The 22,054-nt window shown below is 55.0% G+C and overlaps 1 protein-coding gene across 3 annotated transcripts in view; it reads right to left on the bottom strand.

Annotated features, from left to right (window-relative positions):
• Window positions 1–22,054, bottom strand: part of POC1A (POC1 centriolar protein A) — a 68,917-nt gene that overhangs the window by 32,418 nt on the left and 14,445 nt on the right. For all 3 annotated transcript variants that reach the window (XM_044253454.1, XM_044253455.1, XM_044253456.1), the window contains exons 7-9: window positions 21,542–21,675; window positions 12,289–12,357; window positions 10,313–10,411 (exon numbers count right to left, since the gene is read on the bottom strand). In XM_044253454.1, the coding sequence (XP_044109389.1) occupies window positions 10,313–10,411; window positions 12,289–12,357; window positions 21,542–21,675 (302 nt within the window). The remainder of the gene's footprint in view (window positions 1–10,312; window positions 10,412–12,288; window positions 12,358–21,541; window positions 21,676–22,054) is intronic.

Genomic DNA, 22,054 nt, shown 5'->3' with positions numbered 1-22,054 from the left:
GTCTTCCAGGGTCAGCTCTTGTTCAGCTCCGTTCCACAGATGTGACCACAGGCCCACCCCCGGCTGGGTGCTGAGGGGCTTAGCACCTCCCTCGAGACAGAAACACCTACCCTCCCTGTGCAAACACCTGAACCGGGGCACCCAGGGAGGGAGATGAAGCCCAAGGACTGACTAGAGATTTTCTTTTAAAAAATTAGACTGCTTTGAACTAATTTTAGACTTAGAGAAAAGTTGCAAAAAATAGTACAGAGAATTTCCATATATCCCTCCCCCAGGCTTCCCCAGTGCTAGCATCTTACATAACCATTAGGATAATGCTCAGAGCAGGAAATTAACCTTGGGACAATACCATTAACCAAACTAAGGGCCCCGGCTGAGCTTCACCAGTTTTTCTAATGTCCTTGGATCCTGCTATTCCAGAATCCCAACCAGGACGTCCCCCTGCACTGAGTTACTTCTCCTTGGTCTCCTGCAGTCTAGGTCAGCTCCTCAGTTTTCCCTTGTCTTTCATGACCTTGACACTTTGGAAGAAGAGTACTGATCAGTTCTGTTGTCAAACGTCCCTCGGTGTGGGTCTGTCCAGTGTTTTCTCATGATCGGAACGAGGTTTTCCATTTTTTGATGAGAATACCACAGAAGCGAACCACCCGACACCGCAGAACTCATGTGGACAGGACGTATTATCAGTGGCGCTGACCTTGACCAATGGCGATGACCACTCTGCCAGGCTTCCCCAGTGCGAAAATACATCTTTCCCTGTATAGTTAATCTTGGCTTTTAAAATGTGGCTTTTAAAAAATTAATTATTTTTATTAACATATAATGTATTATTTGTAAAATGTGGCTTTTTAAAAAGGGAACGTGTCGCTGTCATTACGAACTCCGCGCTGTCAGCCCAGCCTGCTGATGGCCACAGCTGCCCCACAGATGAGAGGCAGCTAATGAAGATGAGCGGCAGAGCCGACGTCTCTGGAAGACGCCGAAGCTCTCGGTGACAAAGAGGAACAGTAGCGGTTTATTTATAGATCCACTTGAAGACAGCTCATTGTAACTACTGGGGTTGAATTTTTAAAACCTCGGGAACAAAGGCTGGCTATTTTAAACTCTCCTTGCACTTAGTTCAATGGAGAGTGTTAGAGGCACTGACCACACCCGGGCATCACTCCCAAGCTCGGCAATTCAGAATTTGTGTAGCATCTCAGGACACGAGCACGGCCTGCCAAGGCAGATAACCACGGCCAGCTCTGCCTACCCTAGAGGCAGCGGGCCTCTTCTGGGCCAAAGCTCTCAGCCCCAGGGAGGAGTCAAGGGAGGCTGCATCCTATGGGGTCTCTCAGCCTCCCCCTCCTGAAAAATTAACTTGCACACAGCTATTGTGAACCAAGGTTATATCACCTCTCTCCCTGCCTCCCCCTACAGGCTGCAAAGAGGGACAGCGCCCTCCAGCGGATGCCTGCCCAGGACAGCCGGCACTAGCGGACCCATCTCCAGGCCGGAACAAGGGTGTCCTGGAGCTCGTGGTATAAATGTCCCTGAGGACAGCGGGAGAGTGGCACCCCGGAGCTTCTCTTGCCCTCAGCCCAAATACACCTCCAGCCAAGACTGCTCAGTCTCTCCAAGCACCAGAACCATGGTGGGGAAGGGAGACATGGGTTTTTTCAAAGCCTCCCACGTCCTTATTTGAGCAAAAAGCACAGAGCCATATTCTTGACACAATGTGGAAAAATGTGAGTATGGACTAGGCATTTGATAGTAAGGGATTATTAATTTTGTTGGATGTGACAAGAGCACTGCAGTTATATAACCAAGAAAAGTCTTTATTTAGGGTAAAATAATGTATCTGGGATTAAATAAAAATACTCCAACTCTTCTAAAAAAAATGGGGGGAGGGAGATGAGCAAAATAGACCAGCAAAACGCTGAAGCTAGACGAAAAATCCAGGGGAGTCTGTGACACTATTCTCGCTACTTTTTGTGCTTGCTTGAAATTTTCCACAATATAAAGGGGGTTTTTGTGTTTTGTTTTACTTAGTAAAAAAGAAGCTCCCAGGTGGAGCTGAGGCCAGGCGAATGAGACCCCAGGAAGAAGTTGAGGACATGTCCCCAGCCTGGTGTCCCGGCATTTTCAAGCACAGGATGCAGATTTGTCGGAGTCCGTCAACATTCAGGCCAGTCTTTGGCATGGCCATAGAGAAATCCCCCAGGGGCACCACAAGCATTCTGTGAACCCTGCAGCAATGTCCAGACCATCAAAGAAACTAATTTTAAGATAATCTCCATGGAAACCATCTATTCTGATTTTTGCCATGGTAACCGATGAGAACATAAACACAAGCGCTATCTAACACCCTTACACCACATGGGCCAACGCTGCCATCCAATCTGGCAAATTCAAGCTGCAAAAGGCTTTTTTCCAGTGAAAATGAGAAGTACTGAAATTTCTAGCGTAGACATGCTGATTCTACCACCTCCGCTGCCCGGTCACTGCCCCTACCACCCCGTGCACCTGCCCCTGGAAACTGACAAACCAGGCCAGAAAGGGGTTTCCTTCCTTTAACCTGGGACCGTCAAAAACACTAAAAGAAAGAGCCAGAGCCTGCCTCTTGCCTCAAAGGCTCAACCCATGCTGCCCACAGACTGCAAGCACGTGTCCACTGAACCCGGATTTCTAGAACATTCTGTGTTCTGGTGACATACAGGGCGCCAAAAAGTGACCAAGTACCTAGCCCTCCAGGAAGACCACAGGCCAGCGAATAACCAACTACAGGAAAGAAGGGCTGCTCCGAAAGGTGGGGCAGGAAGGATTCACAAGCTGTGGGCCTCCCGGAAAAGGCTACATGGAGGAGAGGTCATCTGGGAAGAAGGGAAATGCGGGAAAAAGGAAAACCTCCAATGGTTATGAGACCCTTGAAGAAGGTAATAGAGCTCTGAAAGGTGTGTGTGCGTGCCCAGTTTACGCTCCATGTCCAAGCACGCAGAGCCAGATGCAAGGGTCCCCCGGGCCTCGTGTGGGTTCCGGAACTAGGTTCTTGGATCTTCCTGACACCATGAATGTCTTACCATGCCTTGCCTGGGGTTTCCGAGAACATGTCTGCTGTTGGCTTAAGTCATTAAATAGGCTTTCCTTCCTAAGAATCACGCTACTCTTCTCTAGATAGTGACCTACCTGTTGGTGGAACAGATGAGAATTTTCCAGTGGCAGAAAACTACCACTCCAAGGGGCTACTCTGAGAAGGGTGTACAGCCAAGTCCCATCCTACAGCCCCATCCTCTCACTGCCACTGCTGTTACCGCTGTTCTGGGACTTGCTTCTGCTCCTAATACCTGGAGGCACTTCCCCGGAAAGCTCCTTGACCTGAGGCCTGAGACGCTGAGACACCAGCACCCAGGTCATCTCAAGCTCAGGGGCCAGAGACTCTCGCCTGCTGGCTTCCCTAGAGGCCCCGCAGGCTCTGGAGGGGGCGGGGGGGATGATGGAGGCACACACCTGCACAGGCACAGGAGGCAGCGGCACTGAGGATAATAGGCAGGTGACCACAGAATGCGGGTTTAAGAACAGGTCACTGGACTAGTGCAGCAGCACTAATGGACGGAACAGGAACCGAGACAGGAAGACCGGCGGCAGAGGCCCACAGAGGGCTGCCCTGGGTACCATCCTCCCCTTAGTGCATCCTGGTTGGTAATAAAACCAGACGTCTGTAGAGCCCAATGGGTGCCTCTAGGTTTAAAGAGCCCACAGGGGAGCACTGGGATTTCTTTTACCACTAGACAGAGATTAGAACTAAAGCCATTATAGCACTTTTCCTCTCTTGGAAAGAGGAGGACTACAATTCTCCAAATTGGGCTGAAAGGAACCCCAGTTCTCCAAATGCTTCTCCCAAACTATAGTCCCCATGAACTATGGAAAGTTCCCAAGATGGTCAGAGACTCTTCTTCCTGCTACATCCCTGCTCAGGAAGCTATTGTCACAACTGGCTAGACTGTTTTCCAGTAGACTAGCGACTCTTAGAGTGGGTCCCGGGACCATCGACATGACCTAGAAATTGCAAATTCCTTTCCAAGTCAGACACTCGGGATGGGACAAGTTATGTTTAACAAGCCCTCGGGGTGATTCGGAAGCACAATGAGGTTTGAGAGCCACAGCAAGAGGCTTATTGCAATCCACGTGAACTGGTCAAAGGCCTGTCTCCTGGCTGCGCTGCCAAAGGCAACTTCCTCCTTCCAGTAAACACAGTCATTATTGAACATGCGCCTGGCTGCAGCCCTGACCCACCTCCCAGGAAACTCAGTTGTGGCCTCTGGAAGGAAAAGGAGTGGGGATCCGGCCTGCTTCCCAGGAGCAGATGCAACAGGCCAGAGCCTGAGGGAAGGGTCCAACCCCCCCATGCTGGTCCCCAGGCCCAAGGTGCCCCTCTGCAGGGAACATTGGAATCTTTGGTTCTCCTACACTGGGCGCAATCAAGTTACCCTCTCCGGCCACTGGGCAAGGATGCCCAGACTCCAGCAGGAACTCTCTTTAAGAATTGTAGCTTGGTAACAAATACAGAATCTTCTTTGTTTCAATTCTCCTCTGTCTTCCCGCTTAAACTAAGAAGCCCAGAGCACTTTTCATGACTTCTACGCCGGTAAAGGTGAGGAAAATGCAACCAGAGTATGAAGTGAGGCCTCTTGTCTGGGGCCTGCTGCTGCCCAGAATCAGCAAAGGCCGCTGCGGTCACCCTACCCCCACGCCGGCAGGAGAAGCTTTTTATGTACTGAGCCAGGAAAATGGAGAATGCCCGAAGGATGTACCGTAGGCTGGTGGGAGGAAATCCGAGTACAGAGAAGCAATATGGACTGCCTGAGGTTACAGGAGAGACTCAACACGTCAGGCTAGGCTCCAGCTTCCTCTTGGATCAGCAAACAGGGGCAGTACAGCTCTTAAACCGCCAACCAAGTGGTTATAGGCTGTCGGGAGTCTGGACCCCAGGAAACCAACCCTCTTCCAAGATGCGTAAGTGCCTGGGCCCGTCCCGACTCACCTGCTGACTAGAGCCCTTTTTACTAACTAGTCCTGGGAAATTCAGAGCCAGAACCAGGGTCGGCTGGAGAAAGGAGAGGTTCCCTTCTAAGGCACATAAATCCGGACTTCATTCTTGCCATAAACACCCACAATGCCTCGTCTGCCACGCATCCCCTCAAATGCATACCTCTCCCCACTACTGAAGGCAAATGCCAGCCAAAAATCTACGTTCTCAGCGAGAGACTCCAGTCCTCCGTGCTCCATACAGAGGGACTTCCACAAAGCAGGTAGCAATGGACCCCGTCCTCTGCCTCAACTCTGACTCCTCAGGCTAGATGCCTGGGTTGAGAACCCAGGAGCCTCAGATCTTCAGCACGGGGTAAGAGGCAGTGCCGAGACTGGAATCGAGCCCGAGAACCCCTACATCAAGTCCCACCCATGGTAGCACCCCAAAACAGAAAGTGGAAGCATGGGTGTAGGAGGCGGCTGGGGCTTCACCCTCAGAACGGAGAAACTAGAAAGAAGAAACAGGCCATCCTCAGGGAACGCTGAACCCTCGGGTCAAGCATTCTTGGCCAACCTTGCCACCTCCTCCTGGGACAGCTCTAGCACTGAGGATCTGGATGGGGGCGGGGGGCCAAGGGCAGCCACTGCTTTGAGGAGTCATGGGGGTGGTGGAAGAAAAGAAGCCTGTTTCCATTCACCTTATGGACTGGCTTTTGGATCTGGGAACACAGAGGACTTGGATCTCTCATCAGGAAGCAGAACTGATTCCTGCAAGGGTCTAAAACCCTTACAGGACCTCACAAAGGCGACCTGCAGACAGCAGTCGACATCAAAAATTATTTCTGTCAGAATCGCTCCCTCTGCTGCATGTTGTCCCCCAGCTCGGCAAGTGGGGAACACACAATCAGCCTGACTGGGCAGGGGGCTCATCCTGCTCTCGGTCTGACAGAGGAAGGAAGAGGAACATTTTAAAAACAGCTAGCTAAAGCTTGGTGAGTACTTGCCATGTGCCAGGCACGGTTCCAAGTGGCTGCCTGGCATGCACCACCTCGTGAAATCTCATAAAGGAAGGCCTGGCGTCCTCCCATCTGAGGTTGAGGGACCCCAAAATTCAAGGTTACTGTCTGAACTGGGAGGGCAGCCAGGCCCGAGAACGCAGGAAGTGGTTTTCAGTTTTCCTGAATTACCTGGAATTCTGCGCTCTTCCCCTCCCACACCGCTCGGCACAACCTTCCTTCGCAATTACATAATAGGCTCTCAGGTGTTTGTGGAGGAAAGGCAAGAAGAGTAAATCGGAACAAATGCATCTTTGCTGTTAAAAGTGGTTTTAAAAATGCTTCTGTGGTTGAGGCAGAAATCAGTCCTATGGCAGCTGGGCTTGGGGGAGCAGGGGCCAAATCCAAGGTCAATCCCTGATGCCTCATGGGCTGGCAGGAGGGAGCTAAGAGGAGCTAGAACCTGAGTGGCTGAGTGCCGAGAAAACAGAGAAGGCCGGGGACTACAGCTCAGGACAGAGGTGAGCACCAGACCCTTGAAAACAGCAGCAGGAGCACCTGCTGCCTAAGACTGGCAGGGCCCACCCCCTGCCCCCACACGTGCCCCTCTGGGAAGTGCTCATCTGCCCGCAAGCAGCCATCCCGACCTCCCTCTGGCCTTGTAGCGTGTCACAGGGCAGAACACGGAGCTTCCCGGCCACCCCCAGCTCAGCCATTGGGCTGGAGCCCTTCCTCTGCAGCCTTCCAAGCAGAGAAAGCTCCCAGCCACAGTCCTAAACTCTCTCCTCCACAACTCAGCCAGGAATAGAGGGAAAATGGAACCCATTATTCTCATTCTGAAGGGCTGGGAAATGGCTTGTGCTTTTCAACATGAAATGTGCCTAAAAATAAGCTGTGAATTTCAACCAGAGGTTGAAAATAGCTCTGGCAGTGAACAGAGCTCTCTGTTCAGAGTGAGCTCAAGGATGGCCTTCATTCCAAGAGAGAGAGCTGAATGCTACAGTCCGAGCAGGGGTCCAGGGCAGGGGGCTTTCCAGGGCACAGGGGCTGTCACACGCTCACAGGGCTGCCCTGGCCATGGTCCACAAGGGGTCTGCCCTCCGGCTTTAGAATGCCATCCTCCGTGACACACACAGTATCTGGCCTGCTGGCTCCCTAAGATCCTCAAATGCCCAGGTGTGTGTCGGGTAGCTTTAGGGCCCCAGCCTCTGGGGAGAGACAGAGCTGGAGGGGGAGGGGGTCAGAAGGTTCAAGAGCGCCTGGGGCATGGGCTGAGCCAGGCCACCCTGGCCAGCCACCAAACCACTCACCAGTTACTATCTCAGGGCCAGAGAAGCCGGCAGGCAGGAAGGGCAAGAACGCACTCCAATGGTAAGTAAAAAAAAAAAAAAAAAACGAGTTGCTAAAGGTCTTTTTTTTTGTCATTTACCGTCACCTCTGGAAGATTCCAAAGTTTGACAGGCTGAAACGACATTTCTATAAAATAGGCTTCTGTAGAGATAGTCTAGAGACCTGAGCCATGGCTGCCGGGTGAAGCCCAAATCTGGCCCAATCGAGCAGGGGCAGGAGCTCCAGAGTCATCGTGCTCGGGGCAGCCTACCCTCCACACTGTGGCCGTGCTGTTTCTGCCAGAGATGCCCCTGACCCACCTGATTCCTACCCTCCTGCTGTTGCATTCACTGCCTTTCTGGGATCACTCCTGAGGCTGGAGTTAGGGTAGCGATTCTCAGCAGGGGGTCATCCTGCATGCACTGCACCCCTCCTCCCCCGGAAGCGATCTGGCAATGTTTGAAGACATCTGGGGCTGTCACAACAAAGGGCCGGGAGATGGTACCGGCAGCCAGTGGGGAGAGGCCCAGAAGCTGCTGAGCATCCTGCAAGGCCCAGGACGGCACCCCCTGCAGCCTTCATAGGGCCTGGGTGGGGTCCTTGGGAGGGGCGGGAGCTCATCAGATGCACCAGTTCCTGGCATGTGGCTGCAGAGGACCTGGGCTCCCCGGGGAGTGGTGACACTCAGGCCAACCATGCGATAGGTGCCAGGGAAGCCCTGGGGCAGGAAAATTGAGACCGTACTTGTCAGCTTCCCTTCCCACCACAGGGGCAAACCTAACCGCGGGGTAGGACTGGGCCAACGGGCTCCCCTGGGCGAGGGGGAGCTGGAAAAACTCTGTGGGTGACAGTGGTGATGGCTGATGGCTTACAACAGGGTGAATGTTCTTCTCGCCATTCAACTGCATGCTTCAACTAGTTCAGAAGGGAAATCTTATGTCATGTACATAAAACGGAACAAACCAACCAAAAACCTCGTGTGCTCGCTTCGGCAGCACATATACCAACCAAAAACCCCTTAGCCCTCCTCTTGGCCTGGGAGTCCTGAGATCAGAGACACTCCTAGCCACGTAATCCAGGTGGTGTGTAGCCTTGGGCATGGGGGTTTGTCTGGATGAGGGCCCACACACTGCCTCGGCGTGTAGAGGAAAAGCCATAAACAACAATTTTAGGACTAATAAGTCCAGTCACTGTGTGGATTAGTAAAGTTCACCTATGTCCCACATGGAGTCCTCAGAACCTGCCTGCGGGAGTACTCAGGTCCCACTGTAGAAATAGAGGTGTGGGAAGAATGCGTGCTTCGTCTGGGACCACACGGCCAGGATTCAGACCCAGTTCTCTGACCCCAGAGCCCATAACCTTTCCCCTGTGTAAGCACCACGTGGTGACGTCCAGGGGAACTGTGGCCATAGCTCCGTCGTGGGCCAGCAGGCAGTATGGGAACACATGGTTTTCCCGAGTACCAGTGAGCTAGTCTCCCATCCTTGCCAAACCCTGCCCTGTCCTGCTGGCTTCCCCTACCCTGAAGGCCTTCGTGCCAGAGTATTAAGCCCTACAGCTCTGGGTCACAAGGATGCTCCATACCCCTTATCTGAGCAAGACTGAAGGGACAAGAGGCAGCTTGTCCAAGCCACTTGCCTAATAACCACAAGAAGAAGAATATGGGATTCTCCCCTTGCTGCTGATTACTAACCATTCCCAAGAGGCAGGTGGCCGTGCCCTCTCCTGGGATGGGGGAGAGCTGCTGGGCAGCCCTGTGCCACCTAGTTTCTAGCTCGGTCAGCCTTGCTCAGAGGGGCCAGTGTGGTGAGCCCCCAGGTCCAGGCATCCCAGCAGGTGACTAAGCCCCAGGCATCTCATCTGAGAATGAGTAGTAACTTGACCCGTCCAGTCTGGGCTCGGCTCACTGAATGCCCAGTACATGAGGGAGCTGGAGGGGAGAAGGTCCTCACCCCACAGGATCCCAGTCCTGCAGTTTGAGAATTGCCTTTCTAGGCAGAAGACCAAACAGTAGCAAGCAGGCCACAATGCAACCCAGTCATCCCCACCAAACCCCAAAGCTGAGAATCGGCTACAGTTAACAAATGTGGAAGGAGAATAAAACCTCCCAGGGCCACCCTTGGAAGAAAAGCTTTAAATCTTAACCCTACCTATTCCTAGAGGTAGCTCCAACACACAGAATGGGGGTGTATGTGCGCGTGTGTGTGCGTCTCAGGCTGGGGTGGGGGATCCCTCTGCTGGAGCCAAGGCAAGCCCAGGATGGACTCAGAAGCTTCCTGGTTCTATTCTGGGCCAGCCTTGACTTGCTGGGGGCCTTGGGCAAGCCGTTTCCTGTTGTTCAGGCTGGTTTCCGTGGGTGGGAGAGGCTACACTGCCTCCAGGGTCCGGGAGGGAGAGATTTAAACACCCTGCGGCCACTAGGGCTTAAAACCCTCAGGGCTCCACACCCTTGACTTGACAACTTACTTCAGCCACAGGGAAATGCAACCTTATTCAATGAGATCATGTCAGTTATCAAATTTCCCCCCAAAAGTATCTGTCAAAAATTGCCGTTAACTATTTTAATTTAGGAACACTAAATGCCCTTTTACCAACAAAGATACTAAAAACTGTTTGTGGCTGAGGAACTTCCTTTCCAGGGTTTAAAAAAAAAAAAAAGGGAAGTGAAAGCAACAAGGCTGGGCCTTTCCCATCCGTCCCAGCTGTGGCTCAGGCCCCACGCCCTCTAGGAACTCTCGGTGGGTCCTTGGCCGGAGGCTCAGGCATGGGACAGGTCCTTCCTCTCCTCAACCATTAGTAGCCTGCGCCATGCAAACACTCCCCCCACCAGACAGCACAGGACCTCGCACCCAGTGGTCCTCACGTCTTGTTTGTACACTCTAGATTTGAAACAAAATGCAGCAAGTGCCAAAGTATGATTTGCCATTCACCATGACCCACCAGAGTTTCAGGGCTCGGGACATGCCTGCTGAGCCACTTACCAGACTCCCAGAGGACGTGGCCAGTGGGGCTGGGGGCCTGTGCACTTTTAGGACTTCTCCATAATCCACAACATCAAAGTTACTCTTCCAGACCATCACCTGCGGAGAACAACAAGCAAAGAGACATCACACCAGCCCTACTTCATTGAAGAAATGAGCCCAGAGGTGACCCCACCCCCAACCCCGGCCAAAATTGCAAGGCAGTCCCCACCTGACAGCCCAGCTCAACTCTGGGACCTGCCCCACCTCCCAAACTTTTTGGACGGGCCACCATGTAGGCTCACTGTGTGCTGTCCCTAGGCCTTTGCCCTTTGTTGCCCCTTCCTGGAGTGTCCCAGCATCAGCGTCGCTAGCTGCTTGTGCTAAAGTGTCTGCTTCAGCAGCATCTTCTGAGAGACTGTCCTGGTCTCCTGCTAATTTTTATCACAGCCCTCTAGTGATTTCTTTCAAAGCATCAGACTCAACAATTACTCAATTTCTCTGTCTCTTGTCCTCGTTTATATTGTCCCTCTCCCCACAAAACAGAAGCTCCCAAGGGCCGCGGCCTGGCCTTAAGTTACAGCAGACCACTGTGGTTAAATTCCTGGGTCCACCTTTTACTGTGTGGCTCCAGGCAAGGCACTCAACCTCTCTGTGCCTCCGGTTCCTCATCCGTGAAGAGGGGATGATGTTACTTCCAACCTCACAGGAGACAGCTCGGCAGACACTGGTAGCCAGGGAGCCGTGAGTAACACACCCATCACTCCCCGCTCCGCCTGAAGGAGCGTCGCCTCTTGAGGCTCCCCCAGCAAAAGGCTGGAAAATGGCCCTGCTGGGGAGCAAGAGAGCTCCTGCTAGAAGGTGTCAGCCCCAGGTGGCTGCCCTGCACCAGGGTCACTTACAATGTGTCAGGAGCTACGGAGTGTGGCTGGTGCTCAGCGGAGGCCCCAGAGAGTCCCGAAGCCTCGTCAGATGTGAGCTCACCACACCTGAGAGGCCTCCCTGCTTGCGAAGCAGCCACGAGCCTGTTCTGTGGGAGGCCGCACCCCACTCCCAGGGCAGCCCACCGCTTACTGCCCCCTGACTGACAGGCACTGAGGCCTTTGTTCCTCCTCCTGTTTACAAACAGAATTAGCACCCCTCCCACCCTGTTTGTAGGGCCCAGTGTAATCGCACTGGTCCAGCTGCTGACTACACTCCCGGGAGGGGGACAGATTCGCATGTCTCTCCGCAAAGGCTCTTGGGAGTTGACTTTCAGAAGGCAGCCAGGGAGCTGCTCACAGGGACGGCCTGAGGAGGGGCCAGAGTGGGCAGAAGCCCGACTTTCTACTAGGCTGCCTCTTGTACCCTGTGACTTTCTTTTACCAGGACTATTTATAGTGTGACTTTACTGTACGACTTTTCCCTTGTTTAAGCAACGAGCCAGGCCTCCACACTCGGGGACAGCTCAGGGGTCCCCTGGGCCTTCTTCCTCCCTTGTTTGGTTAGCACAGGAACTGGTGCTGGGACGGGAAGATGCCCACGGTCTCTTATCCAGGCCATGCCACAAAAGCCTCCAACCACCTTCTGCTTTCCTAGCAGACACTCAACCTGAATCTGTCCATGGGGCCGGGGGGGGGGCTCACTGGGAGGCCAATGGGACTTTCCTGGGCTGAGCAGTCAGAGCTGTGAGGCCCAGCCCCAAGCGAAGGAACATTCTGGGCTGGAGGCACCAGGGCTGACAGGCAGAAAGCCTTGGCACAAAGGGTGACAAAATGGGACAGGACCTCCTTACATGTGTCTTCCCCCTGCAACCAAACAGTTTGAAAACAGGGCCCCTCAAAGAGCTCCTAAGTGGAGCACCCCGGGTCTGAGCACCTCAGCCCAAGTTTTAGCCTTCATGGTCACTCAAAGCCACCAAGGAAGCTGGCAAGAACTGGCCCATCCTCAAGGTGCCTTGACCTCCTGTTCCCTTCTGTAAGTATCAGCCAACGTTGCTCACACCGTTCTTTACTTACTTGTTCATCAGAACCTCCAGAAGCAAAATACTCCCCTGTTCTTGAAAAGGCAACAGTGGTGGCGGGGCCCTATCAGAACAAACAAAAAAGAACAAACACCAAAGGTCACTCTAGCTTCTAAAAGCACAGGATGAAAACCAGCTCATGAACAAGAGCAGTGGGAGGACCGAGGGCTGGGCCTCATGGAGCCCCTAGTCCTCCCCAAGCTTTCGCAGAGGCACCTGTCGGAGCTCAGCCTCAAACATCAAGGCTGAGTCCTCTGTTCCCAAGCAGCGCTGACAGCACAAAGGCCAGGCCACAGGGTCGTGGTGGGCAGGGAGGAGTGAGCAGCACAGTGCACACTGACAGTTCTGCTGGGTTGACATCACTGTCCCCACTTCCCAAGGGTGAGCTGGAGGTCAGAGAGGTGCCCTGACTCATCCCGGGCCTAGCATCGGCTCCAGAACCTGGTCCTCCTGGCCAGGGGCCGTGCTTCTCCCCCACACCGCCCTATAGCCAAGCAGAGAAGTGCATGGCCCCAAGCAGGAGCCAATGAGCAGAAGCAGGGTGCTGTCAGGGAGTCCAGGGGACACAGGAGGCCAGAGCAGGGCAGGAAGGGGGCTGGGGAAGGGATTATCAAATGTGCCTGAGCACAGGAGTGACAAGATACATCCCCCTAATGTGCACATCACCTGCCTTATGTTAGGACCCTGGGGGGAGAAAGGCCCACTCTGGCTTTCTGGGGCTAAAGGTCTGGATGACTGTGGAAGGGGGATGCCAGACCAGTGCAGGCAGCGCTTGGAGGGCCCAGAGGCACATCCAGGCTTGGAGGAGCAGGGCATGATCTCCTGGGAAAGAGGGAAGGCTCTTTCCCACACGCCTGCCATCCACAGCAGAAAGATGCCCGAAGCAAGTCTGTTTACATGACACAGTGAACCAATCCCTCCTAGCCAAACAGTCCTTCTGCTAGTACCTGGCATCCCTCAAGCAAAACCAGAAAAAAGAGATTCTCTCCTAACTGATGACAGCATGGCCTCTGTCACAAAGGCCATCTCTGTTCTTCCAGACCAGAGCAGAGAGCAGCAAGAGACCCAGCTGCCCAAATGGGTGCCTCTGGCCATGGGGAACACTGGGATGCACCTTCCACTTGATACCAGAAAAGACCAGACAAGTTATGGGCTAAAACAGGAATCTGTGGTCACAGAACAAGACAAGCTTCTGCCTGCCCAGAAAGGATAGGCAAGCAGAAAGCCAACCCCCTGGGCCCAAGCATCCTCAGCAGGACAGAACATTCTTCCACTTCCCGAATCTACCCACAGCTCCTCCTCTCCAAGATGCCCATAATGAGGATGCTGAGGAAGAAAGTAGTATGGGGCCATTTAACACTGCTGTGCACTAACCCACTTAATCTTTGGAGGATGGTTTGCATGCTGACCCCTCCCTACAGGTGACATGTCCCAGAAGGGAGACCCAGGCCTGAAAGGTCCTGCCCCTTCCCCCTGCGCCTCTCCCTGCCTTCTCTCTCAGGTGGGACTCCAAGTGCCCTGGGGATCAATGCAGCCAGGAGCCCTACATGGCCATCCAGTAGGACAAAGGAGATCCATCTTTATGACTGGGAATGATGTCAATGGCATCAGTTGAGTGCAAAATGCCAGTTGCAAGGAATCATGGGCTGCCAGTGCGGGGCTGAGTGCATGAGGGTGAGGGGCAGCTCGAGCATCCCTGAGATACTCTTTCAGGGTGACAACCCCCAAGGGTGAACAGGATTCTGGGGTGGTGGGGGGAGAAAATTTCAGATGACTCTTACTTGATTCTTGGAAATCCTGTAATTTCCCAAACTTTGAATTCTTAAACAATGAGTATGTGGCGTTGCTATGTTAATATAAAAACAAAACAACAAAACTATTTTCATTCTGAGGAAAAACAAAGAGGGGAGAGGGAAAAGAGAAGGAAACCAGGGCACGGGAGTGTCAAAGGAGCTGGGCTCTTTGCCTGCCTGGAACTCATGGAGGAATAGCCAGTTTCCACGAGGTCACAGCAACTAAGGAACCAAACAAATACTCATCAGTCTCCTTTCCCGCTGTCACTCAACAGATGCCAGATGCCAAGCTGGGGACAAGGTGCCGGAGGCCAGCAGTAGCAGCACCCCTGAAGAAGGCAGCCGGCAGCCTGTGGCTTGGTGGGGGGCTGGGACCAGAGAGCAGGTGCTGGAGGTTTCCCCAGAGTCCAAATGCCCAGACACTCCGGGGCTGGTGCCTGCAGCAGGCAAGCAGTAAGGCAGCAGGACCCCAGTCCTCCCCGGTAATGCCCATTTACCCAGAGGATGCTTGGCTCCTGTACCTTGCCGTTCCCAGAGGGAACACCCTTCCACGGAGGCTCTCGCCTGTTTGAGGCCCACAACGAGAGCTCTGCTGTGGGCCAGAGCCAGCAGGGACTGGAAGGCAGCCCGGGCTTCTCCACCACTGACAACCCTCATCCCACCCCTTCTAGGGCCCACACAACCCCCCGTCCCCCCACCGACCTCACCAGACCCCCCGCCCTGCACCGCTTCCTGCCCTCACCGGTGCTCCAGCCCCATCAGCCTGCTCACTGCTCCTCACCACAAGCTCCAGAGGGTCTCATCTTGCTTCAGGATCTTTCGTCGACTTTCAGCATTGACCTCTTGATTCGATTTTTTCCAATCTTTCTCACAGTTTTGAATCAACTCATTTAAGGCTACACGTGTGCCTCCGATTTACTACTTTAGCTACACCCCCAAAGTTTACAACATGCAATACTCTCACTGGCGGCCACCTCCAGACGGTGTTTCCACTGATTCTCTTTCAGCCCAGCAATCATTTAGGCGGGCATTCTAGCTTCCAAACCACCGTGGCTTGGGGCGGGGGGGCGCGGAGTCCCTTTTATCACTGACAACGATCAGATGGGATTGCTGTTCTCTGAGATCTTTCTGCCTTCAGGGTGGCTCACACTTTTCAGTTAGTCACTCTCGGTGCATTAGTTCACTGGCTTGGGCCAGGGATGTCACCGAGTGGTCTCTGCACCCAGACAAGAGGGGCCTCTGCAGTGACTCCCGAGCGTGACTCTGAGCTCTTGGCTGAGACTTCAGCAGTGTGCTCTGATTTCCTGAGGCGCCCACCTGCCTGACGTCCTGGTCCCCATCCGCCTGCAGGCCACATCTGCTGGCAGAGACCCTTCACAGGGTCCAACCAGATCCTTCCCTCCCTCTCCAGATCTGGCCAGTCAGGCTTCGGTGAGATGATTCTACTAGGTCGTCACAAGCACAGGACACAGCCTGACCTCCCACCCAGTCACTTTAACGCATACTGTCTCTGCCTTGACAACCTCCAAATCCAAGGGACCCACAAAATCTGCTTTCTTTGCTCTCGCATGGCAAAGCATCAAGCATCAATCAAGAAAGTTTAAGGGGAAAAAAAAAAAAAGGCAAAACAAAGGAACCCACAGTGTTTAGATCCCATAGGTCCTGCTGATTCTCCCTCTCCAGCCCTTGTAGCTTGTCCAGGCCCTTCCGCTCTCCTCATACCCTTCCACCTGACTCCCCGAGGCCCCTGTGCACTTGAAACTTTGACCACGGTGCCCACAACAGCTACACTGCCGAAGACCCAGCACAGTACCCCACCCACCACCACCTTCCAAGGCTTCTGAAATGTTTTTCACTGGCCGCCAGCAAACAAACAGGAATGTCACACCATATGTCTCAAGTCAGAGGTAAAAAAGTGACCATCTAACAAAGATATGGAGACCAGGGAGGCCTGAGAAGCCCCTGGCGTGGGAGCTCTGGTCTCTGATGTGCCCAGGCTTCTCCTTCCACAACCCCCACAGCAGGGACGCTCCTGCACTCGCTTGCCGGCACCTGCCGTGGCTGACTCTTCTGTATGAGTAGTGACCCTGTGGACAAGGAGTGGCCTCTGGGAGGAGCTGGGGGTCAGGAATGCTGAGGCTCTCTCCTGACCTTGGCCAAGGACGCGGGTTCCCAATCCTCAACCCTGGGCTGGTGGCAGGGAACAGAAGGCCAGGCTGACCTCTCGGCTAACACAAGTTGAAGTAAATGAGCTTGTTCTCCCTCTTGATGTGCTCTCATCCCTCCCCGGAGGTGCTCAACTATCCAAACTGGGTCTACTATCCAAACTGGGTCTGAGCCTCCCAGGCATAAAAGTAATTCTCCAAAGTGAAATGATTACACCAGGGCCGCAAAGCACTGGAAGAAACAAAGGGGGCAGGGCACTTTCTGAGAGCTTCCTTCCACCTGGAGCCGCCTGAGGGGCAGCCCACGTGCTCCATGCCACTCTGTCACGCTGCCCCCTCTCCTCCTCAACCCTGCACCCCCCCCTTAATGCCACTTCCCCAGCCCCAGCCTCGGTTCTGGCATGGCCCAAGCTCCCAGTGACCTTGATGGACCCCATACCCTGAGCCTGTGATTTCACAAGCACCAAGCCTCGGAGCACAGCCCCAGGTGTGGACAGCAGCCCTGGGTTGGGGTTCTAGGCCCTCGAGCCAGCCGGGGTGCACGGAACCACGTGCCCATTGGTCCCCGTGCAGCTCAGTCACTCTGCAGCAGCACGAATGCCAACTGCCTAGCCAGAAACGCCAGATTTAACTCCCACCCACGTCCCGCCCACCATCCTCTCCCAAATAGCTCTGGGGACTTAAACCAAATGAGCATGGCTCAAGATTATGTTTCAGAAAATACAGAAAAATAAATCTGCATTTCTAGCACACTGCTCCCACACTTGCCACACGGAGCTATGGGGGCCTTGCGCGGGGCATGGGGCTGCAGTACAACAGCTGTGCTCAATGGGAAAGCTCTTCTTTCTCTTGCTCTCCCCTGCTGCAAGGTGAGGGGTGCCAGAGGAGACCCCTGTATGCTGACATCCCCAAGTCTGCACTGGGTCCAACAAGAAGCAGGGACCCCTCCTTCTGCTTAACTGTCACCGCCATGGCTGACCCTAGAGTGAGACCCTCCGGAGCCTCCGAGAGGGCAATGGCACCCGGCCAGCCTCCTGCTAATATACCTGGCCCATCCTCCGGGAGGCAGGCCCTAGAAAAGACAGCCTGATGGGCGGGACTACTAAAGGGCCTGGCAGGCAGACCTGTAGACCAAGGCATTAACAGGCCACACCTACTCAGAGCAACTGGCCAGGACAAGTGCGCTGAGGCAGAAAGCCTGTGCAAGGACAGGTTATCAGGAGCTGTGTGGCCAAAGAGAAGCCAAAGCAAGAGGGTGTTTTAGGGGAGATGAGGATGAGCCCAAACAAAACGAAGAGCTAGATAAACCCCTGAAACACCCTGTGGGTGATGGAGGGAAGGGAAACAGGCACTCCCCAGCCCCGAGAGGGCAGGGCTGGTGGCTATGGGCCGGGCCCATCAGAGACCCCTACCAGGGACTCCTTTTCCTACAGAGGAATGCCCACGCGGCCTGCCAGGACCGTGCCCGTAACACAAACGTTCAATGGCCTTTTAACGAGCGCTCGCCTAGAGCAGCCTGGGATCTTTCCTAAGAGCTAAAGTGGAAAAGGACCAGTATCTGTAAAGACCTACCATGCCAGGTGCTGGGGAGTGTAGACACGTGCTCCCCTGTTAGGAGACAGATGCAGCAGTTCTTACAAATAAGGAAGAGCTCAAGGTCCTGCCCAATGTCCCAGGGTAAGAGGCGAAGCTGGAATGGTCTGACCTTGACAGCCTTCTTCCTGCCTCCTGAGGCTCAGGCTTTTCGGCTGAACTAGGTGGGAGAGGAGCCGTGGCTTTTCGAAACCAGAAACAGGTGGGTACAAGCTGTTTGTTCCTGGAGATATTGGGGTATTTCCTTAAAAAAGCTGAGCACCATCACCCGCCAGACAAGGCTGTGCCCCGCCCCCAGAATGGCTCCTAGCACTCTCCTCAAAGACGCTAGCAAACGAGACTGGTGCAGGCTCTTTACTAGCTCAGTCCGCTGAGAGAAACTGCCCTGGTATTCCTGGGGACAAAGGTGGAGGAAAGAAGGCAATGTGCCCCATCCAGGCTGCCAGTGCCCTCCCTACTGCGTCCACCCTGCACCTGGGGTGGGCAGATTGGCTGAGGTAGAGGGCTCCCCTCAGCCTGTCCCACCAGCCCCACCAGCTGCCTCCTCACTGCTGAGAGCCCTCACAGCTGGACCAGCAGAGCTGCTGAGGGCCTGGGGCCCCCGGGCTGCAGAGAGCAAAGGGCCTGTCCAGCTCTCGGCCCAGCACCCGGTGCTCAATCACTCGAAGACACTCATGTGGCAGCAGCCTCTGAAGAGCCCCCACGGGCCCTAGCAGCAGCCAAGGAACCATTCCTGGGGGACAGCCAAAGTGGCACTGAGCTCCCATGGGACAGAAGCCTCTCTCGGTCCCCAGCTACCTCCTCTGAATGAACCTTCGAAGCTCAGAATATTCGAAGCTCCCAAGGCCAGGACTGCAGGAGAGAAACACCAGAATCCTTGAGGCCCACAATGAACTTAGGATTGACATCCACCCCTAACCCCACAAAAGGAGCCAGTTTCACATGGGCCGATTGGCGCTATGGCCGACTGTGTGCTAGACAGCAACCAGCAAACTGCTGCTGTGGCCAGACTCCTGGGCTGACGAGCTGTCCTCAGTGCAGCATGGAGACCCGGGCTGTGTCAGGTGATCCTGACCTTAGTTTTGGCACTTGACAAGCACCTCCATCCCGGTGCCCTTGTGCCTTTAGGAGACCATGAAATGGCCTATCAGACTTCTAGCCTCAACCCAGATCAGAGTGTCAGCCCCACAGCACTGCCTGCCCTGAGCCTCCTTCTCCTCCCTGACCCTCCCTCACTGCTCCCCCAAAGGGGCTGGCTCAGGCCTGGCCCTCACATGGGGACAGAGAGACACTTCCCTGGCATACACCCAGAGCGCCCTCCCAGCCAAGGGCTGCCTCCCGCCGGCCTCAGCCCCCTGCAGCTGGCTCCTTTCGGCAGGCCTGACCCTGAGCCTGGGCTGTCCCTTCTCGCAGGTGTGGAACTAGAAGCACGAGGAGGTGCGTTCCACTTGGCAGAACAACTCGCTGGCCTTCCCTCCCACAACTCTTCCCTCCCATGCCTGGGGACTGTCCCAAGGAGGGCTGCCAAGTCCAAACCTAAGTTTCATGGGGTTCCCTCCTGCTGGACCAGAATGAGGTCACGCCGCAGGCAAGGCTGGAACACAAGCGGTCACAAAGCCTGCTGGCCTCCTACACCGACCGGGAATCGCAAAACAGAGCGAAATCACAACTCGACAGCTAAAAGCCATACGTGTGAGGCAAGTGAGTAAGGTGGGAACTGTGGAGACCTGAACACCAGTCGTCGCCCTGCCACCTGAAGCTGTGTGCAACCCCTGCAGTTCCCAACCGCTCCCTGGGCCTCGGCTGCCCCCACCAGGATCGGAAGTACTTTCAAATCCGCCGCCTTCACCTGCAGGACAGAAGCCCAAGGCACCGACGATCCACTCGGGAGCCCAGGGGCTGCTCAGTCCCATGCTTCAGGAAGTGGCTGGTGGTACCCGGGCCTGATGGGGCACTCAGCCACCTCCTGGAACAGAACGTGAATGCTCAAGTCCCCGAAGAGTCCAGGTTCACAGCTCCCCGGAGAGACGGGCCAGGGAGCGGACTGCACAAGCAGGGAGCCCAGGAGGACAACACGCCCGCACAGGGCTGTATGAACTGCCAGCTGTCCCTCAGCCTAGTTCCCACATCTCCAGGTTCCACAGCCAACAAACCACTGCGCAGTTTCCCTTGTTCCCTGTGTCACCTCTACAGGAGAACGTCAACAGGTTTCCTTTACGTGCTCAATGCTGTGCCTGAACATGGCACTAGCATTCTAGACAACACATTTAAGGCTTATTAGGCTGAGAGGTGAGTCAACAGTTTAAAAAAGAACCCTCACACACACACACAAACGCACACACACACATCCCAAAAGCCCTAGGTGATCACTTGGCATGCCTCTGTTTGCGTGATGTTTCTGGATATTGCTTTTTCTTTCTGTGGGGAGTTGGAGGGGAGAGCACAATTCATGTGGTTTTAAAATATCCTCCTGGTTATTGAAGAGCCCAAACCGGTTATACATGAGTCTGAACAACCGATTTGCCAAAGGGCAGACAGGGTGGCTTCCCAGCAGTCGCCCGGAGGCCAGATACTACACCTAGATGGGCCGGCCGCTGCGGGGAGGGGACCACCGGTCCTGCACTCCAGACATGTGACAGGGAGCACAAGTGGTCACCATGGGCTGAGGGGAGCAGGCAGCCTTCCAAGTCCCAAGAGAGCAGAAGAAAAGGCCCACACTCCCCGCCCCCTCCCCAAGCCATGGCCAATGGTCCCCACATGGCCGACTCAGAGGGCAGGAGAAACCAGAGCCCCCGCCTGGACACCTCACACCTTGGTGCCGGCACGAGATGCATGAGCACAGCAGGCCTCCCTCAGCCCTCAACAGTCCACCCCTGCTCTCCTCTTTGCCTGCCTCCCTCTCACAAGTGGAGAAGGGGATGAACTGAAAGAAAGCTCTGGTCTCCGCACTCCCTGCCCCCTTTGGTGGTGGCAGTTATGTCCCAACTGGAGACATTCCAATGACTGTTCTGCTCAGCCACACTTCCTGACTGGGCGCTGGAAGCGGCCCACCTTCCCATGGCCTGCCCACAGGGGCTAGTGCTGGTCAGTGGCCGCCCACGGAGTCCAGGCCACTGGCTACGCTGGCAAAAGTCACTCTGAGAGAAGGTCTCTGCTCCCTCCATTCAATTCCAGGAATTCGCAAACATGCGCGCATGTGCACACACACGCGCGCGCACACACACACATACACGAAGATTTTCTCCCTTAGCCCCTGCCTGAGAGACACCTGTGGTTTCTGTCTCCAAAGACATCGTGTCTGGAGAACCCCCAAGAGACCTCCATTCAGGGCAGGGGTTCCAGGCCTCTACTCAAATGTTGGACCCAAGGGACACTGGAGGTCACTGAGGGACAGATTCCATGCAGCCCCCTGGGGGAAGTGTGACCATGTCCAGATGCCTCTCCCACCCCCAAAGTTAACCCCTGGACTCCCTTCTCAGCTATAGTACCAGCCCCAGCACTTCTGCCAGAGGTCATAGGTTCTGTGAGGGGTGAACCTGTTTCTGCATCTTACCCCATTGCCCAGGCTGTGAGGGGACCACAGAAACCATCCCCAGCGGGGATGCCAAGGGAACGGCCACTCCCTAGACCCACATGGGCCTCAAGACTGCACCTCCGCCTCCCTCCACATCACCGAGCGCCAGGCTGATGCCCTCACCTGATGCCCGTGGAGTGTGTAGAGCAGCCGGCCCTCCATGAGGTCCAGAATCTTCAGGGTCGAGTCACTGGAGGCGGTGAGCAGGTAGTTTCCAGACGGGTGGAAGGAGAGGGCATTCACCGCTGCGCTGTGCACTAGAGGGGGGACGTCAGTCAGGTGCTGGCAAGAGGCCCGGGGATGCAGCCGGAGCCTGAAGATGGGCGACTGGGGCCAGCCGAGGCTTGGCTCGGGGCCAGGCCAGGGTGGCCACAGCTCTGATGACAAGGGGAGCCCCACAACAGCCCCTGGGAGAGGTAGAGGACTTGTCCGTGCCCTTGTCACATGGGCTCCCGCCTGCCCTGTGTCTCCTGATGCCTGTCCTCAGCGCATGGAGCAGTCGAGCTGGAGCAGAACGGAGTGCTCAAACATAGCGTCCACTCTGTCTCTCTGACCACTACTTAGGGGAAACCGAATGGGGGATCGGGGCAGGCGGGCAGATGGTGAGACTCACACTCCGGAGCCAGTCAGGCCTGG

Source organism: Neovison vison, chromosome 6, assembly GCF_020171115.1.
Source record: "Neovison vison isolate M4711 chromosome 6, ASM_NN_V1, whole genome shotgun sequence".
In the NCBI taxonomy this organism is placed as follows: domain Eukaryota; kingdom Metazoa; phylum Chordata; class Mammalia; order Carnivora; family Mustelidae; genus Neogale; species Neogale vison.
The sequence above is the reverse complement of the archived record's forward strand: the minus strand, read 5'-3'. Positions and strand labels throughout refer to the sequence as shown.